A 26321-nucleotide genomic window follows, 5' to 3' on the forward strand; every position below is an offset into this window, starting at 1 on the left:
ATGGTTCAGACATCATTTAGAACATAGGTGGATATAGAAAGTGTTTAAGAGCAATTAGTTATTCAAAGCATGAAAGGAAATCTTATATTAGGAAAAGTGCTGACTGTATCACAATTGTAGACTAAAACATTGCTGTTGAGTTGCTCACTGAGGCTGTTTCTTCACCCTCTCAGATGCACACCTGGACCACATTTCTCAGCCTCCTTTGGAGTTAGGTATGGATCTGTGCCTGAGTTCTGTCAAAGGGAATGTAGCTGAAAGCGAAGCAAGCCAACTCCCCGCTCAAGCCATATTTTCCTGTGTGCAGGTGGTTGCTCTTTCTCGCTCTGCCTCCACCTGCTGGCGGGGTGCAGAGAAATCTGGAGGAGAATCTGAAGCCCTAACAGACAGCAGAGAAACCAGACAGAAATGATGGGGGCTTGAGGACTCACTTGGCAGACTAACTCAAGAACATCTGCATTTGTCATGTGAGTGGTAATGAAGTAATGAAGTCGCTCAGTCTTGTCCAATTCTTTGTGACCCCATGGACTGTAGCCTACCAGGCTCCTCCATTCAGGGGATTTTTCCAGGCAAGAATACTGGAGTGGGTTGCCATCTCCTTCTCCAGGGCAGCTTCCCAACCCAGGAGTCGAATCCAGGTCTCCTGCATTGCAGGCAGACACTTTACCATCTGAGCCACCAGGGAAGCGTGGTAACAGATTTTAGAATACTAAATTTAAAATAAAAATCATTGCAGTATAGTTGATTTGCAGTGTTGTGTTAATTTCAGGTGTACAGCCACGTGAATCATTTATACATGTATCCATCCCCACGGACAGAGGAGCCTGGCGGGCTACAGTCCATAGGGTCACAAAGAGTCAGACACGACTGAAGTGGCTCAGCACTCACTTTTTAGATTCTTTTCCCATCTAGGCCATTACAGAGTACTGAGTAAGAGTTCCCTGTGCTGTAAGTAGGTCCTTATTATTACCTATTTTCTATGTATGAGCTACTAAAATTCTGAGGATTGTTTGTGACAGCAGTTAGCCCCCTTAACCAACACTGGTAGCAAAAGGCATTTGATAAAATTCAACACCTACTGCCAATTAAAAAAACTGTCAAATGGAACAGGATTTTTTTTATTGTTAAAAATACCTACCTTATATCAAATGCCAACATTGTTATCCATAGGCATTTTCATTAAAATAAACAAGAATACCTGCTACTATTCACTATTAATGATTACTGGCTTCCAGATCAAGTTAGTTAAAAGGTGAGAAATGAAATTATCATTATTTGTTACAAAAAGCTCACTTACCTAGAAAATCCAGGGAAAAATCAACTACAAAATTATTAGGGCCTAAAGGACTTTAATAAGTCATCTGTTACAAAATAAAAATTCAACATTAATATATTTTCTATGACCTTTAAAAAGCAAATTATGTATCTTTCAATGTAGGAAGATTGCATACATAATTTCAAAAATGGCATACATAATTTCAAAAAGAGTCATGAAAACAGGAAGGTACTACAAAATGCTCTGTGAAATTAAAAAATGATAGCCAAAATAAAAATTCAACAGGAATTTAGAAGATAAGCTCGAAATGTTTTCTTAGAGAACAAAAACTCAGACACGAACAAAAGGAGAGGAAAAACAAGAAAACTGGAGCATCCATCTATAATGTCCAGCAACTGATGAAAAGGAATGCCATTGACATAGAGCCAGGAGAGGGGAGGAACTTATTGCATATATAATTAATGAGTATTCCACTGAACTGAATGACTAAAGCCCATGCTTTATTCGGATTTTGTTAGTTTTTATCTAATGTAGCTTTTCTTTTCGAGGATACTACATTACGTCATGTCTCCTTGGCTCTTCTTGGTTGTGAGTTTTTCAGACTGTTTTTGATGACCTTGAGAGTTCTGAGGAGTACTGCTGGTCAGGTATTTTGTAAAAACTCCATCTGCCTAGATTTGTGTGACTGGAGAAGTCATGACTAGAGTGAAGTTAGAAATTTGGGGGGAGGAAGATCACAGAGGTCAAGTGCCGTTTTCAGCACATCATATGAAGGGTACGTACTTTCAATATGACTTATCATTGCTGACACCGACTTTCACCTGGTGGAGGTAGAGTGTGTCAAGGGAGGAAGTCAGTATGTGCTGATGAGACTGAAGGAGTGGAGGGTTATATACTGCATGTCAAGGGTAGTGTATCCTTATAAATCAGTTAAACACCTAGGAGTGTGATTGCTGGATCATATGGTAAGACCACATTCAGCTGTGTGAGAAACTGCCCAAATGTTTTTAAAGTGCCTACACCATTTTGCATCCCATCAGCAACAAATGAGAGCATCCTCAGCAGGAATTGATGTCAATTTCTTGGATTGTAACCATTCTAATAAGTGTGCAGTGGTACCTCACTATTGTTTTCTTTTTCTTTTCTTTTTAAATTTTACTAGTTTAATGAACCTATGCCTGGCAATTTAGGAGTATCTCTCAATATTTTTCTCTTGTCTGATGTTTGTACCAATTCTTGTTCATGTATTGTTTTTGCATATCTGAGTATGTCTGAGTATATGATGGACACTGTATTTGAAAAAGTATCCACAGAGTAGGTAAAATGACATTTTCTTTCTCCAGAGAAAATTTTCATTTGCTTCTGCCTGGTGCCTGATGGTCAGTTATCCAAAACCACGTTATTCTAATTCCAGGGTTAGAGACTTTTCTAGTCCACCCAGATAACAAAGCAGAGTTGCTTTCCTTATAGTTCATCCTACCCTAGGATGCCTCCCTTTGAGGTCACAATTCTGACTCTGTTCTCCTTGTCCTCGTCCTCCAGAATTTGAGGCTGATAACGGCACCGTTCAATGTCTCTGCCAGGTTTTCTGAATTGTCAAATGCTTCCTAAGCAAAAGAAGCTCCAAATGTTGGGTTTGGCAGTGTGAATTTCTCTTCTCCCAAATCTTAACCTGGCAATTTCACATGATGTTATTAGGTTTTTCTAATGTTTTCAGGATGATCTTGTTTTATTTCCCATTGTCAGGAGTGAAAGCAGGGTCCTGGGTTCCCTTTGCTTTATCCCATATCCCAGTTGGCTTTAAAAAGTTATGACAAAAACAGTTCTATAATTATACTGCTGCTGCTGCTAAGTCGCTTCAGTCGTGTCCAACTCTGTGTGACCCCATAGATGGCAGCCCACCAGGCTCCCCTGTCCCTGGGATTCTCCAGGCAAGAACACTGGAGCAGGTTGCCATTTCCTTCTCCAATGCATGAAAGTGATAAGTGAAAGGGAAGTCACTCAGTCGTGTCCGACTCTTCGCGACCCCATGGACTGCAGCCTACCAGGCTCCTCCGTCCATGGGATTTTCCAGGCAAGAGTACTGGAGTGGGTTGCCATTGCCTTCTACGATAATTACACTATACATCACCAACTCAACAGACGTGAACTTGAGCAAACTCCAGGAGATGGTGGAGACCAGGGAGGCCTGGCATGCTGTAGTCCATGGGGTTGCAAAGAGTGGGATGTGACTCAGTGACTGAACAGGAAATATACTTTAAGAAGAAACTGTGACAAAGAAGAAATAACACAAGCCTTGACTGCCTTTTGATTCTCCAGGTAAAAAAGAGCCTATTCTGGCTTATTAGTCATGGAGCCACCAATCTGAAAAACTATACCACTTCTTGGGCCAGAACACTGTGCATAACCATAGATTACTCTATAATCTCAAATACAGAGAACATTTTATTACTGAAAAGATCACAAAATTTTTGTATACAAAGTTAAAAAATGTGGAAAAGTTAATATTTACATTTTTCATACAGTACACGATGATTTTCTTTTTATGCTTTAACAGAATGTTAAATAAGAGAAAAAAACCAAAAGTATAAGAAAGTTTCGTTCAGGAAAAGATATTCATTGAAAACAAAATTAAGAAAATTCTTTAATATTTCAAAGTATGTTACATGAAATACATTTTATTCTGTTTATTAGGACTATATATATACTTTTTCCATTTGGCACTAATACTGCTAGCACATGTTTGAATATTCAGCAAAATCTTATTTAGCTGCACAGATGAATTCTACATTATGTCTGAGAAAGACACTGCAAAAATGCAAAGTCTGTAGTATTCGAAATGTTTAAAAAACAAAAGTTAAATGTATAAGCAATTGTAAATGGTCATACAAACACAATCTTGGGTAGTCATGATATATTAAAAAAGGAAATCAATTGCACTTGGCTTAATTTATAAAACAGTAACAATTCATCTTGCACTTGGCTTAATTTATAAAACAGTAACAATTCATCCACTAATCCTTCAGAACATTTCATTTTAAAAAATCAGAAGGATCAGTCAGCAGCATAATATTATCAACATTGGACACTCAGTAAGCACCTTATTTCAGTTGCATAATAGATCTGTGAAATTCCTAAAACAACTAGACTTCATAAAATTCACACATTGAAGATGATAAGGCAAATAGATTTTTAAAGTTGAATTTCCATTATAAATGAATTTCAGTGTATCATCTACTTTTCATACTACAAAAGATACTTATTTTCTTAGAAATTCAATGTAAAAGCTACCAAAATAGTGCTAAAATCAGCTATTGGAATAACATAATAAAAATATCTGAATAGACTTTAGGATTTCTAAAAAAAGTTCAAAACATAAAAATTCATTTTCAAATATATAAAAATGATATAAAGATAAGTTTTAAATACTTCAGCAAAGAAAAATCTTGACTTTATACTAGAAAAGTGAAACAGCATAGTACAATTTAAAACACTTTTGACACAGAAGAATCTTCATAAATAGAAAAGGAAGATTCCTCTAACAGTCTCTCCCCCCACACAACTTGAAAAATATTATTAACCTGCACATTCCCATTTGGGGGGGTATATTGCTGCCACTAACCTCTGTGTGAAATGAATCATATCCTCAGAATCTACTGGTTTCAGTGTAACAAGAGGCGATGTAGCTTTAAGTGCAAAAGAAGACTGTAACAGTGATTCTTGTTAGACAGTGTGCTGTCACCTCCAGTGTAGCAGGAATCCACTTCTCAGTAACACGATGACCTGGTTTTCAAGTATCTGAACGACCGCCAGCGCCCTGCTCTTTTCCAACTCCTGAAGCCGAGTGAACAAGCAGTGATGTTGAGCCTTTGAGGCTGCTTGGCTCTGGAGAACTGGACGCCTGCATGCTGTTGCTCTGCACTGGGCCACTTTCGGGGACATCACTCTTCGGGGTTACCCTAGGTAAAACAACAAAAGCTGATGTACATACACACCAAAGCACAGACGTGATGCTGGTTGTCCTTACAAATGCTATTTCTCTTTCCATGAGTTTTAACTGCTAATCGGTAACCACTTTTATCAGAAAATAATTAACTCTTAATACCTCAAAGTACAAATAATTTATTTTCAAAAACAATTTTTGCTAACTTCAGAAACGTCATCAAGCATCACCCCTGTACGGGCTAAGCATGGTATCTTATGGGGAATAAGACAGGATTCCTGCCCTTAGTTTAGCAAACCTTTTGTTGATTCTCCCCCATGGATTAGACCCCGTGTAAGAGGCTGGGAGCACAAAGATGAGAATGACCTCAGCTTCACCTCTGAGGAGTTTACAAATCTAGGGGACAATAAAGGCATTTATCTAATAATACATAATCTAGTATGCAAAAGCTGTTGGAGATACATTTGGTCTAGTTTGGGAGGATGAGGTAAGACAGCCTTGAGACCTTAAAGTAGTCAGCTGTCAATATTTTGGCTAATTCAGTACTTACCTGTGTTTGGATCACTTATGATCATTTGGAAAAATTCATTAAAGGTAATGTCAATATCCTTTCACGTTCAGAAAATAAAAACATTTTATAATCAAACTCATATAAAATGACAAATACCTTTTAGACAGTATTATAATGTGGGGCTAATTGAAACTTAATAGCCTGTATTTTACATGAATCAAACATTTCCCTAAATTTGTAAGCAACTCTTAACAATTACCATAGAACTGAACATTACTTTTCTATTTGAACAATATACGTAAAAGGCTCTTCCCAATACTAAGAATTAAACTATAAAAGAGCATTTATAGGCAGAATCCAGACTTCTTAATCCCAAACTGACTTGGACTAAAAATGTATAGACCTGTCATCTCAAAGAATGCATGTTTTGCTTTAATGTTATGCTTTAATGAAAAATGTGTAAGGCAGTATTTGAAACAGTCATATGATTTAAGAGAATCAAGTCCAAGCTCACCTTCCTTCACTCCGCGCACTTTCAGACACACTGCTCTTGTCATTCACCTTGCCTGCCCGGCCGTGGCCTTTCTTGTCCATCTGCTCCCCGCAGAGTTTGGAGCTGGGTGCTGCTGAGGAGGCAGGCTCCTCACAGTCCCGTTCTCTTAATTTGGGGGTACTCGCTCCATCCCCTCTCACCTCTCTCACTGATGTTTCTGGTGAAGTTTGTATTTCTGTCAGAGTTTCTTGTCCTAAGTAATCATGGTTAGTGATTGCTACTGCAGAAGTACCATGATTTGCCGTCGCTCCTGTGCTGGTTCCCATGGATTTGGAAATGACCTTCAGTTTATGTGAACTTGGCTTGTAGTGCTTCTTTTTGTGTTTAACTTTAGAGTTGTGCTTTAAGAAAAACTCACATGACTCCTGTAACACTCTTCGACTTTCACTGATTGGACTGGAAGAAAATTCAAGAAGAGAGTTTACTGGATAAAGGTTAAGTGTTATAATAGAAACCGTAAAGCATATCACACATCTTGTGCCAAAAACCCTTATTCATTCAAGTTAGATTCTATATGATTTACACTATTTATAAAAATCTAGGATTATAAACACTATGAGATATCAGTAGATTGCCATGAAGTGAAATCTTTTGTGCATACACTGTCAGTGGCTTTTGTCAGCATAAATAGTAGAAGGAAATTAAATATGCAAAATCAAAAGATAAGGGCAAAAAAACTCAAACTGGCATAAAGTAGGGGATTATCTGTATGTGTATCATAAACAAAGATATAAAATATGAAAGTAAACCAGAGAGAGAGAGAATATAGAATAGAATTAATGGTCTTTGTTTAAATACAATTGCTTTCTTTCTAATATTCAAGTTATAGCAAGTTATTCTGAAGTTAGTGTGGGCATATAAATATGGGATGTGCTTAGTCACTCAGTTGTGTCTGACTCCATGTACTGTAGCCTGCCAGGCTCCTCTGTTCATGGAATTTTCCAGGCAAGAATACTGGAGTGGCTTGCCATGCCCTCCTCCAGGGGATCTTCCTGACCCAGGGATCCAATCCAGGTCTCCCGCATTGCAGGTGGAGTTTTTATCCACCTGCAATGCGTCTGAGCCACCAGGGATAGAGATATAATAATAGTTCAAAGAAATTAAAGTCCCGTTAAATGAATTCTTCAGACTTCAAAAATTAATTTGTAAAAAGGTTCTAAAATTTTTACCACAAAAATGTTCACTAATCAAACCAATTGGAAACAGTTAAAAAACTTTGTATTACATTGATAGCACACAATTTATAACATATATAAATAATAAAGTTAACTATTTACTCATAAATGTAAGTCTACTATGTTGTTAAAGAATATTCCATAAGTTGAAATTTTTACCATCTTAAGGCAAATAAGTGACATGTTAAGTCAGTACTATGTGTAATAAAATTTAAAGGTAATGATCATATACCACGTTTGAATCATATTCTATGTTGCTTAATATATATTGATATTTGACCCATTTCATCTTTTATCACTGATTAAAAAGGATAAAATTATTTACAATGCTGAACCCAAAACAATGAATTCAATGATAGCAGTAATAATACTGGATATATTATAAGCCATGAAAAGAAAATGTACATTTTACAAACTTTGTATTTATATTTCAATAGAATAGTATATGTCAAAGACTACTGTAACAAATACTAAAATAAAGCATCTCTCTCCATGAAAAAAAACTTCAAGACTTTCAAAAGACTTTGAAAAACCAGGTAATATAATGAAACTCTGGTACAGTGATGATTTGAATAGTTCCTTGGTATTTGATCTATTTATTTTAAAACAATGTCAGATAATTCAATAGATGCTTACTCTTTCTTGCGATTTCGTTTAAAAAATCCAGCCCATTCTGTGCATGTCTTTTTGCTTCCAACCCAGAAGACAGCAGAGATGCCAACAATTAATGTCATCAGATATTTTATCATAAATAAAGCCAATTCTGGTCGAGTTTCTGTATTTGCCTACAAAAAAATAAGAAGAATTTCAGTGATAAATTTAAAGTAAAAAGAAATCTATACAGTTAATGCAAAACTTGAACAAAAGTATAAATCAGTTGGTCTTATGAAATGTTTGATATGGCATAATCAATAGTGATATAAGTGTAATACATTCCTCACGGAAGTTCTGAACAAAGAACTTTTATCAAAATATATAAATAGAAAGGGAATAACACATCAAATGTATTTAGGAAGGATGTCTTTACATCTGGGCTTGATATCTGGTATTTTTTTTTCCTGTAAGTATAGCAGCCTCTTATAATTCCCAAAATATGTGCCTCTCAATATTTACCTATTTTCCTTAACTATGATCTATTAAAAAATACATTTAAACTCATTTTTAAGAGCATACTATTTCAGAGTCTTTATGCACTATTGATGTTTATGTTATAAAAACTAGGTTGGTGAGAACAAAGTAAGCATCAGTAAAATGAAAAAAATGTGGAAATTTTGTAAAAATTAAATTATACTTTTCTTTCAAGCATAAACTTTCAAATATTTTTAGAATGTTATACAATATCAAAATACTATACATTATGCATTATATCTTTCTTTTTACACTTACTAATATTTCTTGGAGACCATTCTATATCAGTGTAAATAGAACACTTCATTCTTTTTAAACGCTGCTTCATTGTGTGAATAAACTATAATTTTTCATGAGAAACGCTGGACTGGAAGAAGCACAAACTGGAATCAAGATTGCCGGGAGAAACATCAATAACCTCAGATATGCAGATGACACCACCCTTATGGCAGAAAGTGAAGAGGAACTCAAAAGCCTCTTGATGAAAGTGAAAGTGGAGAGTTAAAAAGTTGGCTTAAAGCTCAGCATTCGGAAAACAAAGATCATGGCATCTGGTCCCATCACTTCATGGGAAATAGATGGGGAAACAGTGGAAACAGTGTCAGACTTTATTTTTTTGGGTTCCAAAATCACTACAGATGGTGACTGCAGCCATGAAATTAAAAGACACTTACTCCTTGGAAGGAAAGTTATGACCAACCTAGATAGCATATTCAAAAGCAGAGACATTACTTTGCCAACAAAGGTTCGTCTAGTCAAGGCTATGGTTTTTCCTGTGGTCATGTATGGATGTGAGAGTTGGACTGTGAAGAAGGCTGAGCACCGAAGAATTGATGCTTTTGAACTGTGGTGTTGGAGAAGACTCTTGAGAGTCCCTTGGACTGCAAGGAGATCCAACAAGTCCATTCTCAAGGAGATTAGCCCTGGGATTTCTTTGGAAGGAATGATGCTAAAGCTGAAACTCCAGTACTTTGGCCACCTCATGCGAAGAGTTGACTCATTGGAAAAGACTCTGATGCTGGGAGGGATTGGGGGCAGGAGGAGAAGGGGACGACAGAGGATGAGATGGCTGGATGGCATCACCGACTCGATGGACATGAGTCTGAGTGAACTCTGGGAGTTGGTGATGGACAGGGAGGCCTGGCGTGCTGTCATTCATGGGGTCACAAAGAGCTGGACACGACTGAGCGACTGAACTGAACTGAACTGAACAGTTGCTTTCCCCCCTAGTTTGCCAAAAATATGAGGAATCTAGGACAAAATATGGCAGGATCACTTTAAGAGTACTTCCTTATTGATTATATAGTAAAAACAGATGATGGATAACAGACTACGAACAGGCTGTAAGGCAGGTGAAACCATTATCCCCATGTATCAGTATGTAAAATAGGTCTCACTGTTACAGTGCAATAACTTTCTAGAATATAAATTACTACGTAAAATAATTCAGTCCATACATTGCTTGATCTGATACACTGTGATGATATAGCACTCACAAGTAACAGGAGTCAGTACCATATATAGATATTCAAGAAAAAATTATAAAATCTATTAAAAACAAAGCACAAAACTTCTATTTTAAAAACTCAACTAAAATGCTCTAAGAGATTTTCTATTTTCAGATACTTTTAAATCTTAAAATCACAACTTTAATCAGAAGTATCAGAAACACATAAATCATGTTTTAATTGTGCTTTTTTCATAAGAAATGACAGGATAGTTTAGGCAAAAATTCTGTTTTTAAAAGTATATATGAGTAAAATATAAAATGATACATTACATATCATGTTATTATAAACACAAAGATTTTCTCAACTAACTAAAGAATTAAAGTGAAAGTGAAGTAAAGTAGCTCAGTTGTGTCCGACTCTTTTCAACCCCTGTGGACTGTAGCCTACCAGGCTCCTCCGTCCATGGGATTCTCCAGGCAAGTATACTGGAGTGGGTTGCCATTTCCTTCTTCAGGAATCTTCCCGACCCAGGGATCGAACCCGGGTCTCCCGCATTGCAGGCAGATGCTTTACCATCTGAGCCACCAGGGAAGTTGCAAGAATTAAAAGCTACTCCCAATTCAGCAAAAGTTACTCTTCTTCTCCATATGAGAAGAACCTGTTCTTCTGACTCTATTCTTCAGTATCATTCATCTGCCTTTGCAATCTAACTTAATTTTTAAAAGATCAGCTAAAGGAGGCACTTTACTATCAGCGTAACTGAAGCTAAAACTTGAGGAAACAACTCTTAGGACACTCATCCCAGTTTCAGCTGATGCCTAGGGAACATTTCCCTCTATTGGATTTTCTCACCTGAAATCTAATTTTAGCTTCATGATGAATTCAAAGGTATTTCCAGGGAATGCCATGTTAAAATTAAATAGTGAAATAATACAAATGATAGCTTTTACCTGATAAGGACATGGGATGTGGTACTGACGACAGTGGTCAGAGACCCAAGTTATCTCCCAGGTAATCCTGTTTACTTGCTCGTAGACGTAGCATCCCAGAAGAGTTACTAATGGCACGAGATACAGGCCACTGAAGACTCCAATTCGAATCATAAACTTCTTCAGTTTCTCTTGGTTCCGGCCATCGTGTTGTATAACTTGTCGAACGTGATTTAAGGAAATAATGCCAGCTAAGAGAAGAGACAGCCCGACAAACACACAGAGGCAGAGTGGCAAGAGGACGAAGTAGCGCGAAGCATCCAGGTCATAGAGGCCGACAAAGCAGACGCCGCTAATGTTGTCTCCTTCAACTTTGCTCATGGCAAGAAGCATAATGGTGAGAAAACCTGGTATTCCCCACGCAACAGCATGAAACCACACTGCGTTTTGTTCAATGGCCTCACAACTCCATTTTCTGCCAGCAGCTAAGAACCAAGTAATGGTGAGCATCACCCACCACACAGTGCCAGCCATGGTGAAAAAATACAAAAACATGAACAGAATGGTGCAAGCCTTATTTTGAGAGCCTAGAACAACTGTGTCACCAAGTTCCAGTTTCTCATCTGCCTTATTGCACGCTGTGCTGTTGCCTAGCAAGAATCCGATAAAGTACATAAGAGATACAATGCTGTAACAGACAGAGTAATATATAATAGGTCGCTCTGGGTATCTGAATCTTCTAACATCAATTAAAAAAGTAAGGAATGTGAAAAGCGTTGCACAGAGGCAAAATATTGAAACTATTCCAATAAAACTTTTTGCAAACTCTAGCTCATCGCTTTTAAAATACATGTTGGGGCATGGAGGTGCACATTGGTCAATTCCCAGAAACTTATAGCCTTGTCCCCCAGAAGTCTTAAGATGCCTTGGACACCAAAATCCAATGTCTCTTCGGATTTGTTCTGATTTCTTGTGAGGACCAAGAAGCTCTGTGTGTGGGTTAAAAGTTGCAGGAACAGACTCATCACAGTACTGTAATCTGTAAAGATTTAACAAAAAATAAAAGAAGCCAACATTTTTGAGTTACTAGTTTAATGCTATACTTCACAACTATAAAATATTCCTTATGCATTCATTTTAAAATTATTTTACTATTATTATCATTTTAAAATCTTTTGGCCCAGCCACATGGCATGTGGAATCTTAGTTCTCTGACCAGGGATTGAACTCACACCCCCTTTACTGGCAGCATGGACTCTTAACCACTGGGCTGCCAGGGAAGTCCCTTCTTATGCATTCATAACTGATGGGGAGACATACAACCTTAAGCAGATACAGGTTTACAGTTGGGGAGGAAGTTTTGAAATTGACTAAAAACTTGTAGTTGTTAATGGGGCCCCAATACACTAACATATATATTAAGTATCAAGCACGTGAACATGAAAACTCCCTTAATTGGAAAACGATCAATTAATAACTGTTAAATAAATTCTGATTTCAAGGCTAAGTGTTTAAGAAAGAATTTATCTTGATTGGTAGTCTCTAGACAAAAAGATGCTGGCTTATCTGTTTGAAATATTTTGAAATATAAGTCTTGGGGAAATGGATTTTTATTTTCTAATATCCATAAGCAAAGTAGATCAGCCACATAGTAAGGTGATGATAATTAAAATGAATGAAATGAGAGCATTCCCTAGATGGAGAAGACCAAGTTCAAGTGATCTCTAAGTTTATGAAGAAGGGCAAGGAGATCACCAAGAGGAAGGCTGGGCCCAGCTGAACTCACGTCACCATTTCGCTGTGGTATGGTTGTTTGCCTCCCTGTTCAGGGCAGTCAAAAATGATACAAATGATGTTTCTGTTTTGTGCAGAACTTTATCACTGAGTTTCTACACACCAGAATTATTTTGGGGGAGCTACATGGTTTAGAAATTAGTGGAGGACCTCCCTGGTGGGTCCAGTGGTTAAGATTCATGCTTCCAACACAGGAGGCATGGGTTTGATCCCTGGTTGGGGAACTAAGATTCCACATACCACATGGCCAAAAAGTTTAAAAATTAAAAAAAAAAAAGAAATTAGTGGAGATTTTAAAGGAGAATGCATTTTAAATATGCCTTAGAAAGAATAGAAAATAATAAAATATATGCCCATATAAAAACATGGATGTATCTACTAGTTTTTTCAAAAGGTAGTATATCAGTTTCACTTTATTACAGATACCGTTGGGACCCCTTCTCCTATTCTCTTTTCTCTCTCTCTTCCAAAGTATTCATTACTATGAGTTCAGTTTTTATTTCTCCTCCCTTACTATGCTTTTTCCAACTATAATGTTACACAGTATTGTTTTACAGGTTTTGAACTTTTTTGACATGGTGCTATATACATCATACTTTTTTTTACTTATAACTTTTAGATTTATCTATATTGACAGATGTAGGTCAACCACACTCATAACTGTATGGCAGTATTCTAGTATGTAAGTACATCACGACTTATTTATTCTTACAATGGACTTTCAGACTTTTTCTCATTTAAAAAACCTTTTATTTTTTTGGCTGTGATGGTTCTTCATTGCTCTCGAGGGCTTTTCCTAGTTTCAGAGAGTGAGGGTTACTCTTTGTTGGTGTGGGGGCTTCTCATTGCGTGGCTTCTCTTGCTGCGGAGCACAGGCTCTGGGAACATGGGCTTCAGTAGTTGCGGCTCATGGGCTCTAGGGTGTGGGGTCAGTAATTGTGGTGCATGGACTTAGCTGCTCTATGCCATGTAGTATCTTCCCAGACCAGTGTTCCTTGCAGTGCAAGGCAAATTCTTAACTAGTGGACCACCAGGGAAGCCCCCAGACTTTTTCTCATTTAAAAAAATCATGAGTAATGCTACAATAAGTATTCTTGCATATGATTCCTTGTTTGGGGAAAAGTTTCCATATAAGGGGATTTCCTAAAATGTACAATAAGAACACCTTCACTTTACTATGTATTATCAGTTGTTCTAGAAAATGATTATACATCTAGCAGAAGTGGATGAGTTCCACAAAGGCTCTAGAGATTCTTTAGTCTATGGATAAAGAAACAAAAAGAGATCTGTCACCATCGTTCCCAGATTATATGAGGTCTCATTATGTGAGTAGAATATTTCAAATTACAAGCGTCCAATGTCTAAAGATTAGCAGATGAAAGTAATTAATCAAGACATAAACAGAAAGGTCCATGAGTTGATAGTAATGCCAGTTCCCCCCAGTTTAGAGCAAAGGCATCTTCATTCATTCTCAAAGAACTTTGCACCCTCACTCACTGTATTAGCACAGGCGTAATTGTGCATTTAATTTTATGCTTATTTGATTACTCTCTATTCCTCCCACCCCACTGTAAGTTCTCTAAAAACAAGAACCAAGTCTGGTTTTGCTCACCATAGTGTACAGTGCTGATATACAAGTGCCTAACATATATTACAATGGCAACTCATTCCAGTACTCTTGCCTGGAAAATCCCATGTGTGGAGGAGCCTGGTGGGCTGCAGTCCATGAGGTCCCTGGGAGTCAGACAGTCCCTGAGCGACTTCACTTTCACTTCTCACTTTCATGCATTGGAGAAGGAAATGGCAACCCACTCCAGTGTTCTTGCCTGGAGAATCCCAGGGACAGGGGAGCCTGGTGGGCTGCCGTCCATGGGGTCGCACAGAGTCGGACACGACTGGAGCGACTTAGCAGCAGCAGCAGCAACATATATTAAGTGTGCAATAAACAGTTGTTGACAAATAATGAAAGCTTGTCACTAACATTCTTGAAAATTAATACCAATATGAAAATACCATTAGTAGCTTTCAGCTGAAAACATAATTTACCTATCACACTCAAGTTCCTCAGGCCATCGGATCCCAAAAGTGTCCATTAATTTCTTGCAATCAGAATACACTTTCTCACAAAATTTCCGACAGGGTGGAACCACATGAATTTGCTCAGTGCAGGTTGGTACAAAAGCTTTGCAAAGGAAAGTTTCAACATTTGGTGAACATTCCAGATTTGCAAGAGGAAGAAAAATCTATTAAAAAAAATAATAAGAGGTTAGAAAACATTTTAATACAACAAATGAATTTTTTAGCATATACTTTTTCACTTAGACTCCAAAAGAATTTTAAATCTCACTCTCAATACAATCAAATCTGAGGAGATAAGTGTTTAATTGGACATAAGAACCCTTCATACACAGTGGAATATTAATTTATACAATTATGCATTTTTAAAGCAGACATTAGGGTTAAATCAAAAGTATGAGTTGATTGGTAGATGAAATAAATTATACAAATATTCAATTTATAAGTATATGCTCCCTGGAGGAGGAAATGGCAACCCACTCCAGTAGTCGTGAATGGAAAATTGCAGGCACAGAGGAGCCTGGTGGGTGATAGTCCATGGGGCTGCAGAGAGTCAGACATGACTGGGCATGCATGCAAGTATATCTTAAAATATCCTATCACTATACTGAGCATACTGGAGAATAAAGGAATGTTTGGGGCGGAGGGAACAGCATGAAAAATGGCATGAGGATCATAAGAATATGGTGGATTCAGGGAAAGAAGTTCAGTATTACTAGAATACAAGGTCAAATACTTGAAGTCAAGGATGTAGTAGACAGAGATGAGACTGAAGAAGAGGTTCCTTGACCTGATCACAGAGAGCACAGATGACATGCTAAATTGCTTGGATTATAAAAGAAGGAGTGGGATACTAGGAGAATTTTAAGCAAGAGATGTCTACAGTCTGACAGCTGTGTTTGAATGCTAGTTCCACATTTACTAGTTTTATAACTCTGGCAGGTAACTTAAATTCACTGTGCCTTAGTTTCTTAATCTGTAAAACGGCAATAATAATAGTACTTGTCTCACAAGATTGTTATGAATACAAGGTTAATAAATGTAAAGCGCTTAGAACAGTGTCGAGCATATAGTTACGTACTCAATATTCAACCTAGTGGCTCAGAAGGTAAAGCATCTGCCTGCAATGCAGAAGACCTGGGTTTAATTCCTGGGTTGGGAAGATCCCCTGGAAAAGGGAATGGCAACCTACTCCAGTATTCTTGCCTGGAGAATTCCACAGACAGAGGAACCTGGTGGGCTACAGTCTGTGGGATGGCAAAGAGGCGGGCACGACTGAGTGACTAACACACACACACACAAGATTGTTATGAATACAAAGTTAATAAATGTAAGGTGCTTAGAACAGAGTCTGGCATAAGGTACTCAAGAAATGTTAGTTGTTGTGACTATTACCCTTTAGGGAGTGTGGATAGGTTCTGGAAAAACACGGTAGACTGAGCACACATGTTTATCTCCTTTCCCCCCTCCCTGCTTCCTTATTAACAGGACAGATCCATTAGTAAGCGAACAAGAGAAACTACTTTAGCATATCAGAGTTCTCCAAAGAACAAACATGAAACAAAACAACAAAAAAGAAAGCCCCAAACGTTGAGCGACAGAAAGCTACTAGAGGAGTGGTAAGTGACTTAATGGGACAAAGCTGGAGTGGAGGGATTCACATGAGAATGAGCTGATTCGTTTGCCCTAAAGAATCTGAGAGTCTCAGTTCTTTGAAGCACAGAGTAGCATAAAAGGCTACAACTGGAGGAACGTTTACATATTAGTTCCTCATTATGTCACCCCCCGCCCCTACCCAGGCAGCCAGATGACCACTGCATTCTACCAAGGTTGTTTCCAGAAGAGATGGAACTTGGATGGAACGTTCGGCACTTGGGTATCAGGCACAGAGCAGGGCAAAAGCATGATCCACAGTGAAGGGAGGGACTGAGGAACAGGCTGCCTGTGGAAACGGGAAGCCCTCGCCTTCTTCTGCTCTGTTTCCCAAAGGCCGGCAAACGGGCAGATACCTACCATCCCCAAAGTTTGGGAAAAACCCAAACGCTTTGGAGAAAAGACTTCTACACACTGACAATGAAAAAGCTAGTTGCCCACCAGTAACAAGGCCCATTCACTCACACAGAGCTTTTCAGTGCCCCACACAAACATACCGGGCAGCCAAGCATCATCAGGCATCTGAAGAAAACAGCACAAAAGACAGAAACTAAAATAAGCAAGCGGATAAAATGAAATGTGGAGGAAACAGAGGTTATCCAGGGAATAGAAGAAAACAAATCACAAAACAAACAAAAACCTTAATAAGTTAAATGAGAAGCTATTGCTTCCATTAAAAAGAATAAGATGGTAAGAAAAATTAAACAACAAGATAGCTGAAATTAAAAACTCTATAGAAGCACTAGAAGATAAAGCTGAAAGAAGAGACAGCCCATAGGAGTACCAGTCCACGCGTTCAACTCCTGACTAAAGGACTTTCAGAAATAAACAAGGAAGATGGGAGTGGGAGTGACAATCAAATAAAGAAATTAAGAATATTTTTCAGAACGGAAGGATGCCAGTTTCCACATTGGAAATGTTGGCAGCACATTGCAATCCTGCCACTAAAACATGTCTGGGCTAAAATGTCAGTCAACAAACTCTTTTACATTCTCTTCTCAGGTGATGACTTTATTCCTAGTTCACTGAAAAGTCAGAAATAATCAGAAGATAATTTCTACTAACCTACTTTATCTATATTCCCTTTCTTCTACTATTTCAATGGTTGAATGGCTTGAACTCATAACCAAGTCTTGCACTTGTACACTGGATCCCTTCCCACTTTTCTAATCAAGGACTTTCCTCCGGTAATGGTCTCCTATTCTTGCAATAATTTCCCCCCTCTGTTACAGTGATTCCATCATACAAACTTACTCTATTATCTCTAACCATAAAAAAAAAAAATCTTTCCTTGACTCCATATACCCACTCCAACTCAGGTATCATTTCTTTTTTTCTTCCTCTTTATTAAAAAAAAAAAAAAAAAAAAACACCTGAAAATAGTTACCTTTACCCACTTTCTTCAATTCTGCTTTTCCATTTCCTTTCGAGCCCACTCTCCAATCTGGTTTTGTCTGCATACTTCAGTGAAACTGCTTGTCAGAGTTACCAATAAGCTTCAAATTGTCAAATCCAATGGTCAATTCTGAGTCCTCATTCTACTCAACTCTTAACATTTGACACAGTAGATCCTGCCCTCCTCCTGAGATACTTTTTTCAACTGACTTCTAGAATACGAATTTTCCTGAATTTCTATGGATCTCATTCTTCTGATTTCTTCCATTCCTCTTCTGATTTCTTCCATTTCCCAACTGGAAATATTGAAGTACTCCAGGGCTCACTCCTCAGACCTCTGTCTACTCTCTGTATACTCAACTCCTCAGGAGAAACAAATCCAGAATCACGGTATTAAACACCATCTCTCCATGAAGGATTCACAATTTCTGGCCTCTATCTTGCCTGTGAATCCTAGACTTGAATGACCATTTGCCTTGTGGACAGCTCCACTTGGATGTCAACATGCATCTCAAACCTAACACGTTGAAAACACAACTCAAACCCACTGAGCCCTATCCGCCAAACACTGCCTTAGTCTCCCCATCTCAGTGAGCTGGTGCCACCATTCGCCAAGTTACTCAGGCCAAGAATCTAAAGATTCATCCTCCAATTAAAATAAATAAATTTATATTTTAAAAAAAATAATAAAGATTCATCCTCTAGTCCTCTCCTTTTCTCACTGCATAGCCAATCCATCAGCAAATCCATTGGCTCTCCCTTCAAAATATATCTCACATGTGACCATTTGTTGTTGCTGTTGTTTAATCGCTCAGTCATGTCTGACTATTTGCAACCCCCATGGACTGCAGCATGCCAGGCCTCCCTGTCCTTCACCATCTCCCGGGGCTTGCTCAAACTCATGTCCATTGAATCAGTGATGCCATCCAACCATCTCATCCTCTTCTGTCCCCTTCTCCTTCTGCCTTCAATCTTTCCCAGCATCAGGGTCTCTTCCAATGAGTTGGCTCTTTGCATCAGGTGGCCAAAGTATTGGAGTTTCGGTTTCAGCATTCAGTTCAGTTCAGTTCAGTTGAGTCGCTCAGTCGTGTCCAACTCTTTGCGACCCCAAGAATCGCAGCACACCAGGCCTCCCTGTCCATCACCAACTCCCGGAGTTCACTCACACTCAAGTCCATCGAGTCGGTGATGCCATCCAACCATCTCATCCTCTGTCGTCCCCTTCTCCTCCTGCCCCCAATCCCTCCCAGCATCAGAGTCTTTTCCAATGAGTCAACTCTTCGCATGAGGTGGCCAAAGTACTGGAGTTTCAGCTTTCGCATCATTCCTCCAAAGAAATCCCAGGGCTGATCTCCTTCAGAATGGACTGGTTGGATCTCCTTGCAGTCCAAGGGACTCTCAAGAGTCTTCTCCAACACCACAGTTCAAAAGCATCAATTCTTTCAGCATTAGTCCTTCCAAAGAATATTTAGGACTGATTTCCTTTAGGATTGACTGGTTTCATCTCCTTGCAGTCCAAGGGACTCTCAAGAGTCTTCTCCAGCATCACAGTTCGAAGGCATCAATTCTTCGGCGCTCAGCCTTCTTTATGGTCCAACTCTTACATTACTACTGTAAAAACCATAGCTTTGACTATATGGACTCCCTGTTATTAAGTTACTACATCTAAGCCAGTATATCTTTCACCTAGACTACTGAAATAGTCCTAACAGATCTCACTGGGCTTCCCCGGTGGCTCAGTGGTAAAGAACCAGCTTCTAAAGAAGGAGTCTCGGAGAGAAGGTTCGATCACTGCATCATGAAGATCCCCGGAGAAGGAAGGGAATGGCTACCCACTCCAGTATTCTTGCCTGGTAAATATGAGGGACAGAGGAGCCTGGCGTGCTAATCCATGGGGTTGCAAAAGAGTTGAGCAACCAAACAACAACAGGTCTCACTACTTACCACTCTTGCTAATCTTACAGTCAATTTCTCTGATTCTTTAAAATGCAAATTTATCCTTGTCCAAAAGACCCCAAAGGAAAAAAATTTCAAAGTCCTTATTAAGTCCTATAAGGCCTTAAGTTCCCTGACCTTTGGCTATGTCTCCAGTCTCATTTTCTAACTCTTTCTCTTACTCCACTGCCACCAGACTGGCTCTCTGCCTCTCAGCATCCCATGTATATGTCAGGATCCTGCATTTGCTTTTCCCTTCATCTGGAACACTCTCCTCCAGGTAGTCACACAGCTTGTGTCTTGGCTCAACTGTTACCTCAGAGAGGCATACCCTGCCAGCCCTACATAAAAATTATACTGTCTTTCTCTGGTTCGTTACTATGTTTTATATTTCTTTATAGTCCTTATCATTATTAGACATCTCATTATATTACCAGTTTTATATATTCTCTAGTTTATTTTTGGGCTCCAAAATCACTGCAGATGGTGACTGCAGCCATGAAATTAAAAGACACTTGCTCCCTGGAAGAAAAGCTATGACCAACTTAGACAGCATATTAAAAAGCAGAGACATTATTTTGCTGACAATGGTCTGTCTAGTCAAAGCTATGGCTTTTCCAGTAGTCATGTATGGACGTGAGGGTTGGACTATAAAGAAGGCTAAGAGCCAAAGAATTGATGCTTTTGAACTGTGGTGCTGGAGAAGACTCTTGAGAGTCCCTTGGACTGCAAGGAGATGAAACCAGTCAATCCTAAAGGAAATCAGTCCTGAATATTCATTGGAAGGACTGATGCTAAAGCTGAAACGCCAATACTTTGGCCACCTGATGCAAAGAGCCAACTCATTGGAAAAGATTCTGATGCTGGGAAAGATTGAAGGCAGGAGGAGAAGGGGACGACAGAAGATGAGATGGTTGGATGGCATTACCAACTCGATGGACATGAGTCTGAGCAAGCTCCAAGAGCTGGTGATGGACAGGGAGACCTGGCATACTGCAGTCCATGGCACTGGAAAGAGTTGGACATGACTGAGCAACTGAACTGATATATTCTCTAGTTTATTTCTTCCTTCACTGTCAGAAGGTAAATTTCACAAAGGGAAGGGATTTCGTCCGTTTTTTTACTGCTGTATCCACAGTGCCTAGAACCATTTGGTGAGTGTAGAACAATGACAACCCACTCCAGTACTCTTGCCTGGAAAATCCCATGTATGGAGGAGCCTGGTGGGCTGCAATCCATAGGGCTGCAAAGTGTCAGACACGACTGAGCGACTTCACTTTCACTTTTCACTTGCATGCACTGGAGAAGGAAATGGCAACCCACTCCAGTGTTCTTGCCTGGAGAATCCCAGGGACGTGGGAGCCTGGTGGGCTGCCGTCTATGGGGGTCACACAGAGTCGGACACAACTGAAGTGACTTAGCAGCAGCAGCAGAGTGATTTATCTATAAATATTTACTGAATAAATGATAACTATCCAGAGCAATGAATGAACAATGACAAGGCATGTCAAAAAATTTCAAACCACCAAAATGAAGAAAAGATCATAAATATTTCCAAAGTATCAAATATTCTGAATATTTGATAATATCAGATGTCAGAAGACAATGCCGAAATAATTCATAAAATTCTGAAGGAGCATTACTTTCAATCTAGAATTCTACACCCAACCAAACATTTAGGTGACAGTAAAATAATGACCTTTTGGGCCCTGTGAGGAAGCAAATTTTTAACTTTCAAATATGCCTTTTAAGGAAGCAACTAGAGGATATAGTATTCCTAAAACCAACTGAAGGAGTATATGAGTAAATCAGGAAGGAAAATGACATGGGACTCGGGAATTAGTTGACCCAACACTAAGAATGGCAAGAGGAAGCCACAGAACAACAGCTGAGAATCTAAATCAAGCAGCCAGAGTGTACTGATAAGAGGACAGGCAGACAGCAAAGGAGGAAGATCTCCAAGGGGCTGGAAGTGGGGGACTGGAACTGACAGATTATATGATATTCTGAGCATCTGGGATAATTACTGCTATATGTCTAACAGGCCTGCTGGAACATCTGAAAAAAAAATCAGCCATAGGTACACAGGAAACAAAGCAAATGGGGAAAGATGCAAATGCTGCATTAACTGCGGGGCGGGGGTGGTGGCAGAGGAATTACAGAAGTAAATGTAATCAAAGTATACTGCTTGATTCAGCAGTGCAACATACTGTATTAGGTTGAGAGACATAAAAGTGGAAGAATAAGATAAATAAATTATCAACTACCATAATGGAGGAAAGACTGAACAGATACTGCCTGAAGTTGTAAACTCATTAATCAATAAATAACAAACTAAGCATATTAGGTAGAATATGGCCTACGTAGCAAGGGAATACTCAAAAGAGCTCAAAGTACCTGCCACGGGGGAGGAGGATTGGGTGGAGATAGAGAATAGTGGGCAAGGATTGTTGTTTTCCTGTTAAAAGTCCTTAATTCTGAGAGTTTTTTCCCAGCTTTATTCAGGTATAACTGATGTATGATAAACTGAACATGCATAAAGTGCATTCCTTGATAGGTTTTAAAATCATTGCCATAATCAAGGTACCAATTATCCATCACTACCACAAGTTTCCTCTTGCCTATTGGTAATCCCTCCCTCCTATCCCCTCTCTCATCAACACCCTCTCTCCCACCCATAACCTTCCCTGGCAATCACTAATCTGTATTCTATTGCTATATAGTGGTATTTTTCTAGAATTTTACATAGAGGGAATCATACAGTATGTATTCTTTTTTGTCTGGCTTCTCTCACTTAGCATCATTTTGAGATTCATCCATGTTGTTCTGTACATCAACACTTCATTCTTTACAACTGCTGAGTAGTTCTCTACTGTACTGGGCTTCCTGATGGTAAAGAATCCCTGCAATGCAGGAGAACTGAGTTTGATCCCTGAGTCTGAAAGTTCTCCTGGAAAAGGGAATGGCAACTCATTCCACTATTCTTGTCTGGAAAGTTCCATGGACAGAGGAGCCTGGCAGGCTACAGTTCAAAGGATTGCAAAGAATTGGACACGACTGAGAGACTAACATAAACACTCTATTGTATAGCTATATCAAAATTTGCTTACCCATACTCCTGTTGATGGACAGTAAGAACTGCCCATGGGACATGTGAATGTCTATATCTACTAACAGGAAGTTAAATAAAAGGAGCTCTTCAGGTAAGAGATTAGGTTAAGGTTACAGATTTGCAAGTCATTATAAAAATGGTAACTAAAACTATTGAATGAAATTATCCGAAGAGAACATGTAGAGTAAGATGAAAAATCTGAATCAAGGGGGAATGCACTGATCTTATAGAATATATTCTTTCTTTCCAAATGCCACTGAAATGTGAGAAAATGTTTAAAGATAAAAAAGAAAATCTATAGAAAATCTATAGCTACACAAAAAATAGGGAAAGGGTCTCATCAGTGAACTATGAACATTGAACTATGAACACTGAGACATCTCTGAAAAATAAAAAGGAGAATGAAGACTTCTACTTTCAGCACTGTGACCAATTAGACATCTCTGGCTACAAAACATTCAGATTCCAGACAAACTGCAACAGATAAACTTTAAAATACACTGCTGAGCACTGCATTAACCTAATAAAATGGCACAAAATATATAAGATGCAAAGCAACAAATCTACAAGGAGAAGTGGATAATTCCATGATCACAATGGGAAATTTCAATGCATAATTCTTAGTAAATGAAAGACCAAGTAGACAAAAAAATTAGTAAGTAAATATGAGATGTGATTCAGTTCAGTTCAGTTCATTCGCTCAGTCATGTCCTACTCTTTGCAACCTCATGAACTGCAGCACGCCAGGCCTCCCTGTCCATCACCAACTCCCGGAGTCCACCCAAACCCATGTGCATTGAGTCAGTGATAACTCCAGCCATCTCATCCTCTGTCGTCCCCTTCTCCTCCTGCCCCCAATCCCTCCCAGCATCAGGGTATTTTCCAATGAGTCAGCTCTTCGCATGAGGTGGCCAAAGTACTGGAGTTTCAGCTTCAGCATCAGTCCCTCCAATGAACACCCAGGATTGATCTCCTTTAGGATGGACTGGTTAGTCCTTTAGGATGGACTGGTTAGACCTCCTTGCAGTCCAAGGGACTCTCAAGAGTCTTCTCCCACACCACAGTTCAAAAGCATCAATTCTTCAGTGCTCAGCTTTCTTCACAGTCCAACTCTCACATCCATACGTGACCACTGGAAAAACCATAGCCTTGACTAGACGGACCTTTGTTGGCAAAGTAATGTCTCTGCTTTTGAATATGCTATCTAGGTTGGTCATAACTTTCCTTCCAAGGAGTACACTGCAGTGAACAAGTCTGGCTTAAAGGCATGCCCAACTATTAGAGGACAAGGGCTGTGGAGGACTTTGGACCAGTACAGAGTTCATCTTGCCCTGATGGGGCAAGTGACTGAGCAAAGAGAGGGCTGCCATGATTATACACTGAAAGTCAAAGTTGCTCAGTTGTGTACGACCCTTTGCGACCCCATGGACAGTATAGTTCATGGAATTCTCCAGGCCAGAATACTGGAGTGGGTAGCCTTTCTCTTCTCCAGGGGATTTTCCCAACCCAGGGATCGAACCGAGGTCTCCTGCATTGCAGGCAGATTCTTTACCAGCTGAGCCAAAAGGGAAGCCCAAGAATACTGGAGTGGGTAGCCTATCCCTTCTCCAGCAGATCTTCCCAACCCAGGAATCAAACTGGGGTCTTCTGCATTGCAGGCAGATTCTTTACCAACTGAGCTATGAGGGAAATAAGGGAGATACACTGCATCTCCCTTATTTGAATGATCCTGAAGCCTAAACCACTAACAGGAGCTAGCTGGAGAGCGAACAGTAGAATACTTTTTCCATTTTCTCTGTCCCGAGGGGGAGAATGCCCAGCCTGTGTGGGTATCCTCTTCTGGGACTGAGGTGGAACAGGGGAGGCGTGAGCAACTTGTAGCATTTACCTCTTTGTTTGCTGTCCCAAGAGAGCCTGCTGCTGCTGCTGCTAAGTCGCTTCAGTCGTGTCCGACTCTGTGCGACCCCATAGATGGCAGCCCACCAGGCTTCCCAACCCCTGGGAGTCTCAAGGCAAGAACACTGGAGTGGGTTGCCATTGCTTTCTCCGCAAGACAGCCTAGTTCCTACAAATTCTGAGTCTCTGGAAATTGAATCTTATGATGGAAAGAATTAAAACACACTGTGTTTAAGTCTTCTAACCCAACAGCTATAAATAAATTGAGGGTCAGCACTTTAGAACTATTATTGTCCTGGGTGGACAAAATGAAACTAACACATGTACCTTTTGCGGCTGCTGCTAAGTCGCTTCAGTCATGTCTGACTCTGTGCGACCCCATAGATGGCAGCGCACCAGGCTCCCCCGTCCCTGGGATTCTCCAGGCAAGAACACTGGAGTGGGTTGCCATTTCCTTCTCCAATGCATGCAAGCGAAAAGTGAAAGTGAAGTCGCTCAGTCGTGTCCGACTCTTCACGACCCCATGGACTGCAGCCTACCAGGCTCCTCCATCCATGGGATTTTCCAGGCAAGAATACTGGAGTGGGGTGCCATTGCCTTCTCTGGTACCTTTTGCTACATTAAAACAATTTTCTTATGGGGCAAATACGGCAAGTCACATCCTCTGTCTAATCCTTCTACAGTGTCAACACTGGTTAATCCAATAACGTTGTTTATGCAGTCCACAGGGATAAATCAGATGTTGACAACTCAAGACACCTTTAGTGGCCAGACAGATAAATTCAAAAGGGTAGGAGTAGTTGGGTAGCAGCTGCTACTCACTTCTAGTAGACTGTTACCAGGGAGTGGGAACACAGAACTCTACAGTATTTCAAGTTTTCATAAGAAAACAGAATCTGGATTTGTATGAAAAATCTCCAAATAAAAAGAAAACTTAATGTGAACATGTAAAATAATGTACAGGACAAACAAAGCATGTCTTCAGGTCTGATCCAGTGTGGACTACTAATGTTCACGCTCCGTTACAAGCTAATAGCTGTTTAGAATTTTAGACTTGGGAGGGACTTTGTTTTTAAAACGTGTGTATGTATGTGTGCATTCTGCCAAGGAATAGTTTCTTTAAGAGGTACAAAGAGGCGTAAAACATTCAGTAAATAAAAGCACAGCTGCACTGGCCGAACAGGAAGCCCTCCCTCTGAGACACCTCTCACTGTTCCCCTTTCCCTCCAGTAACCTCAGAGCACCTCCAGAGACCACGTCTGAAAAGTACCAACCTAATCCAAACCCTCAGACTACAAGTGAAAACATGGAATCCAATTCTTATGGAAATCGTTATTGCAATCCCCACAACCAGTCTGAATTAGACTTTAAGGGCCTTATCCCCGAGCTAATGTTACTGATAGTAAATGAGAGCTTTGATTTATTCAGCACCTACCATAAACCAGCACCTACCGTAAACTGTGCTTTTTCATATACCAGGTCTTTTCACAGCAA

General features: G+C 39.5%; 1 protein-coding gene across 2 annotated transcripts in view; it reads right to left on the bottom strand.

Moving 5' to 3' along the window:
* Positions 1-3703: 3703 nt before the first annotated feature.
* Positions 3704-26321, bottom strand: part of FZD6 (frizzled class receptor 6) — a 36474-nt gene continuing 13856 nt past the window's right edge. For both annotated transcript variants that reach the window (XM_003586904.6, XM_010812158.4), the window contains exons 3-7: positions 14807-15003; positions 10988-12005; positions 8095-8243; positions 6245-6679; positions 3704-5235 (exon numbers count right to left, since the gene is read on the bottom strand). In XM_003586904.6, the coding sequence (XP_003586952.2) occupies positions 5067-5235; positions 6245-6679; positions 8095-8243; positions 10988-12005; positions 14807-15003 (1968 nt within the window). In that variant the 3' untranslated portion in view covers positions 3704-5066. The remainder of the gene's footprint in view (positions 5236-6244; positions 6680-8094; positions 8244-10987; positions 12006-14806; positions 15004-26321) is intronic.

Source organism: Bos taurus, chromosome 14 (assembly GCF_002263795.3).
Source record: "Bos taurus isolate L1 Dominette 01449 registration number 42190680 breed Hereford chromosome 14, ARS-UCD2.0, whole genome shotgun sequence".
Classification (NCBI taxonomy): Eukaryota; Metazoa; Chordata; class Mammalia; order Artiodactyla; family Bovidae; genus Bos; species Bos taurus.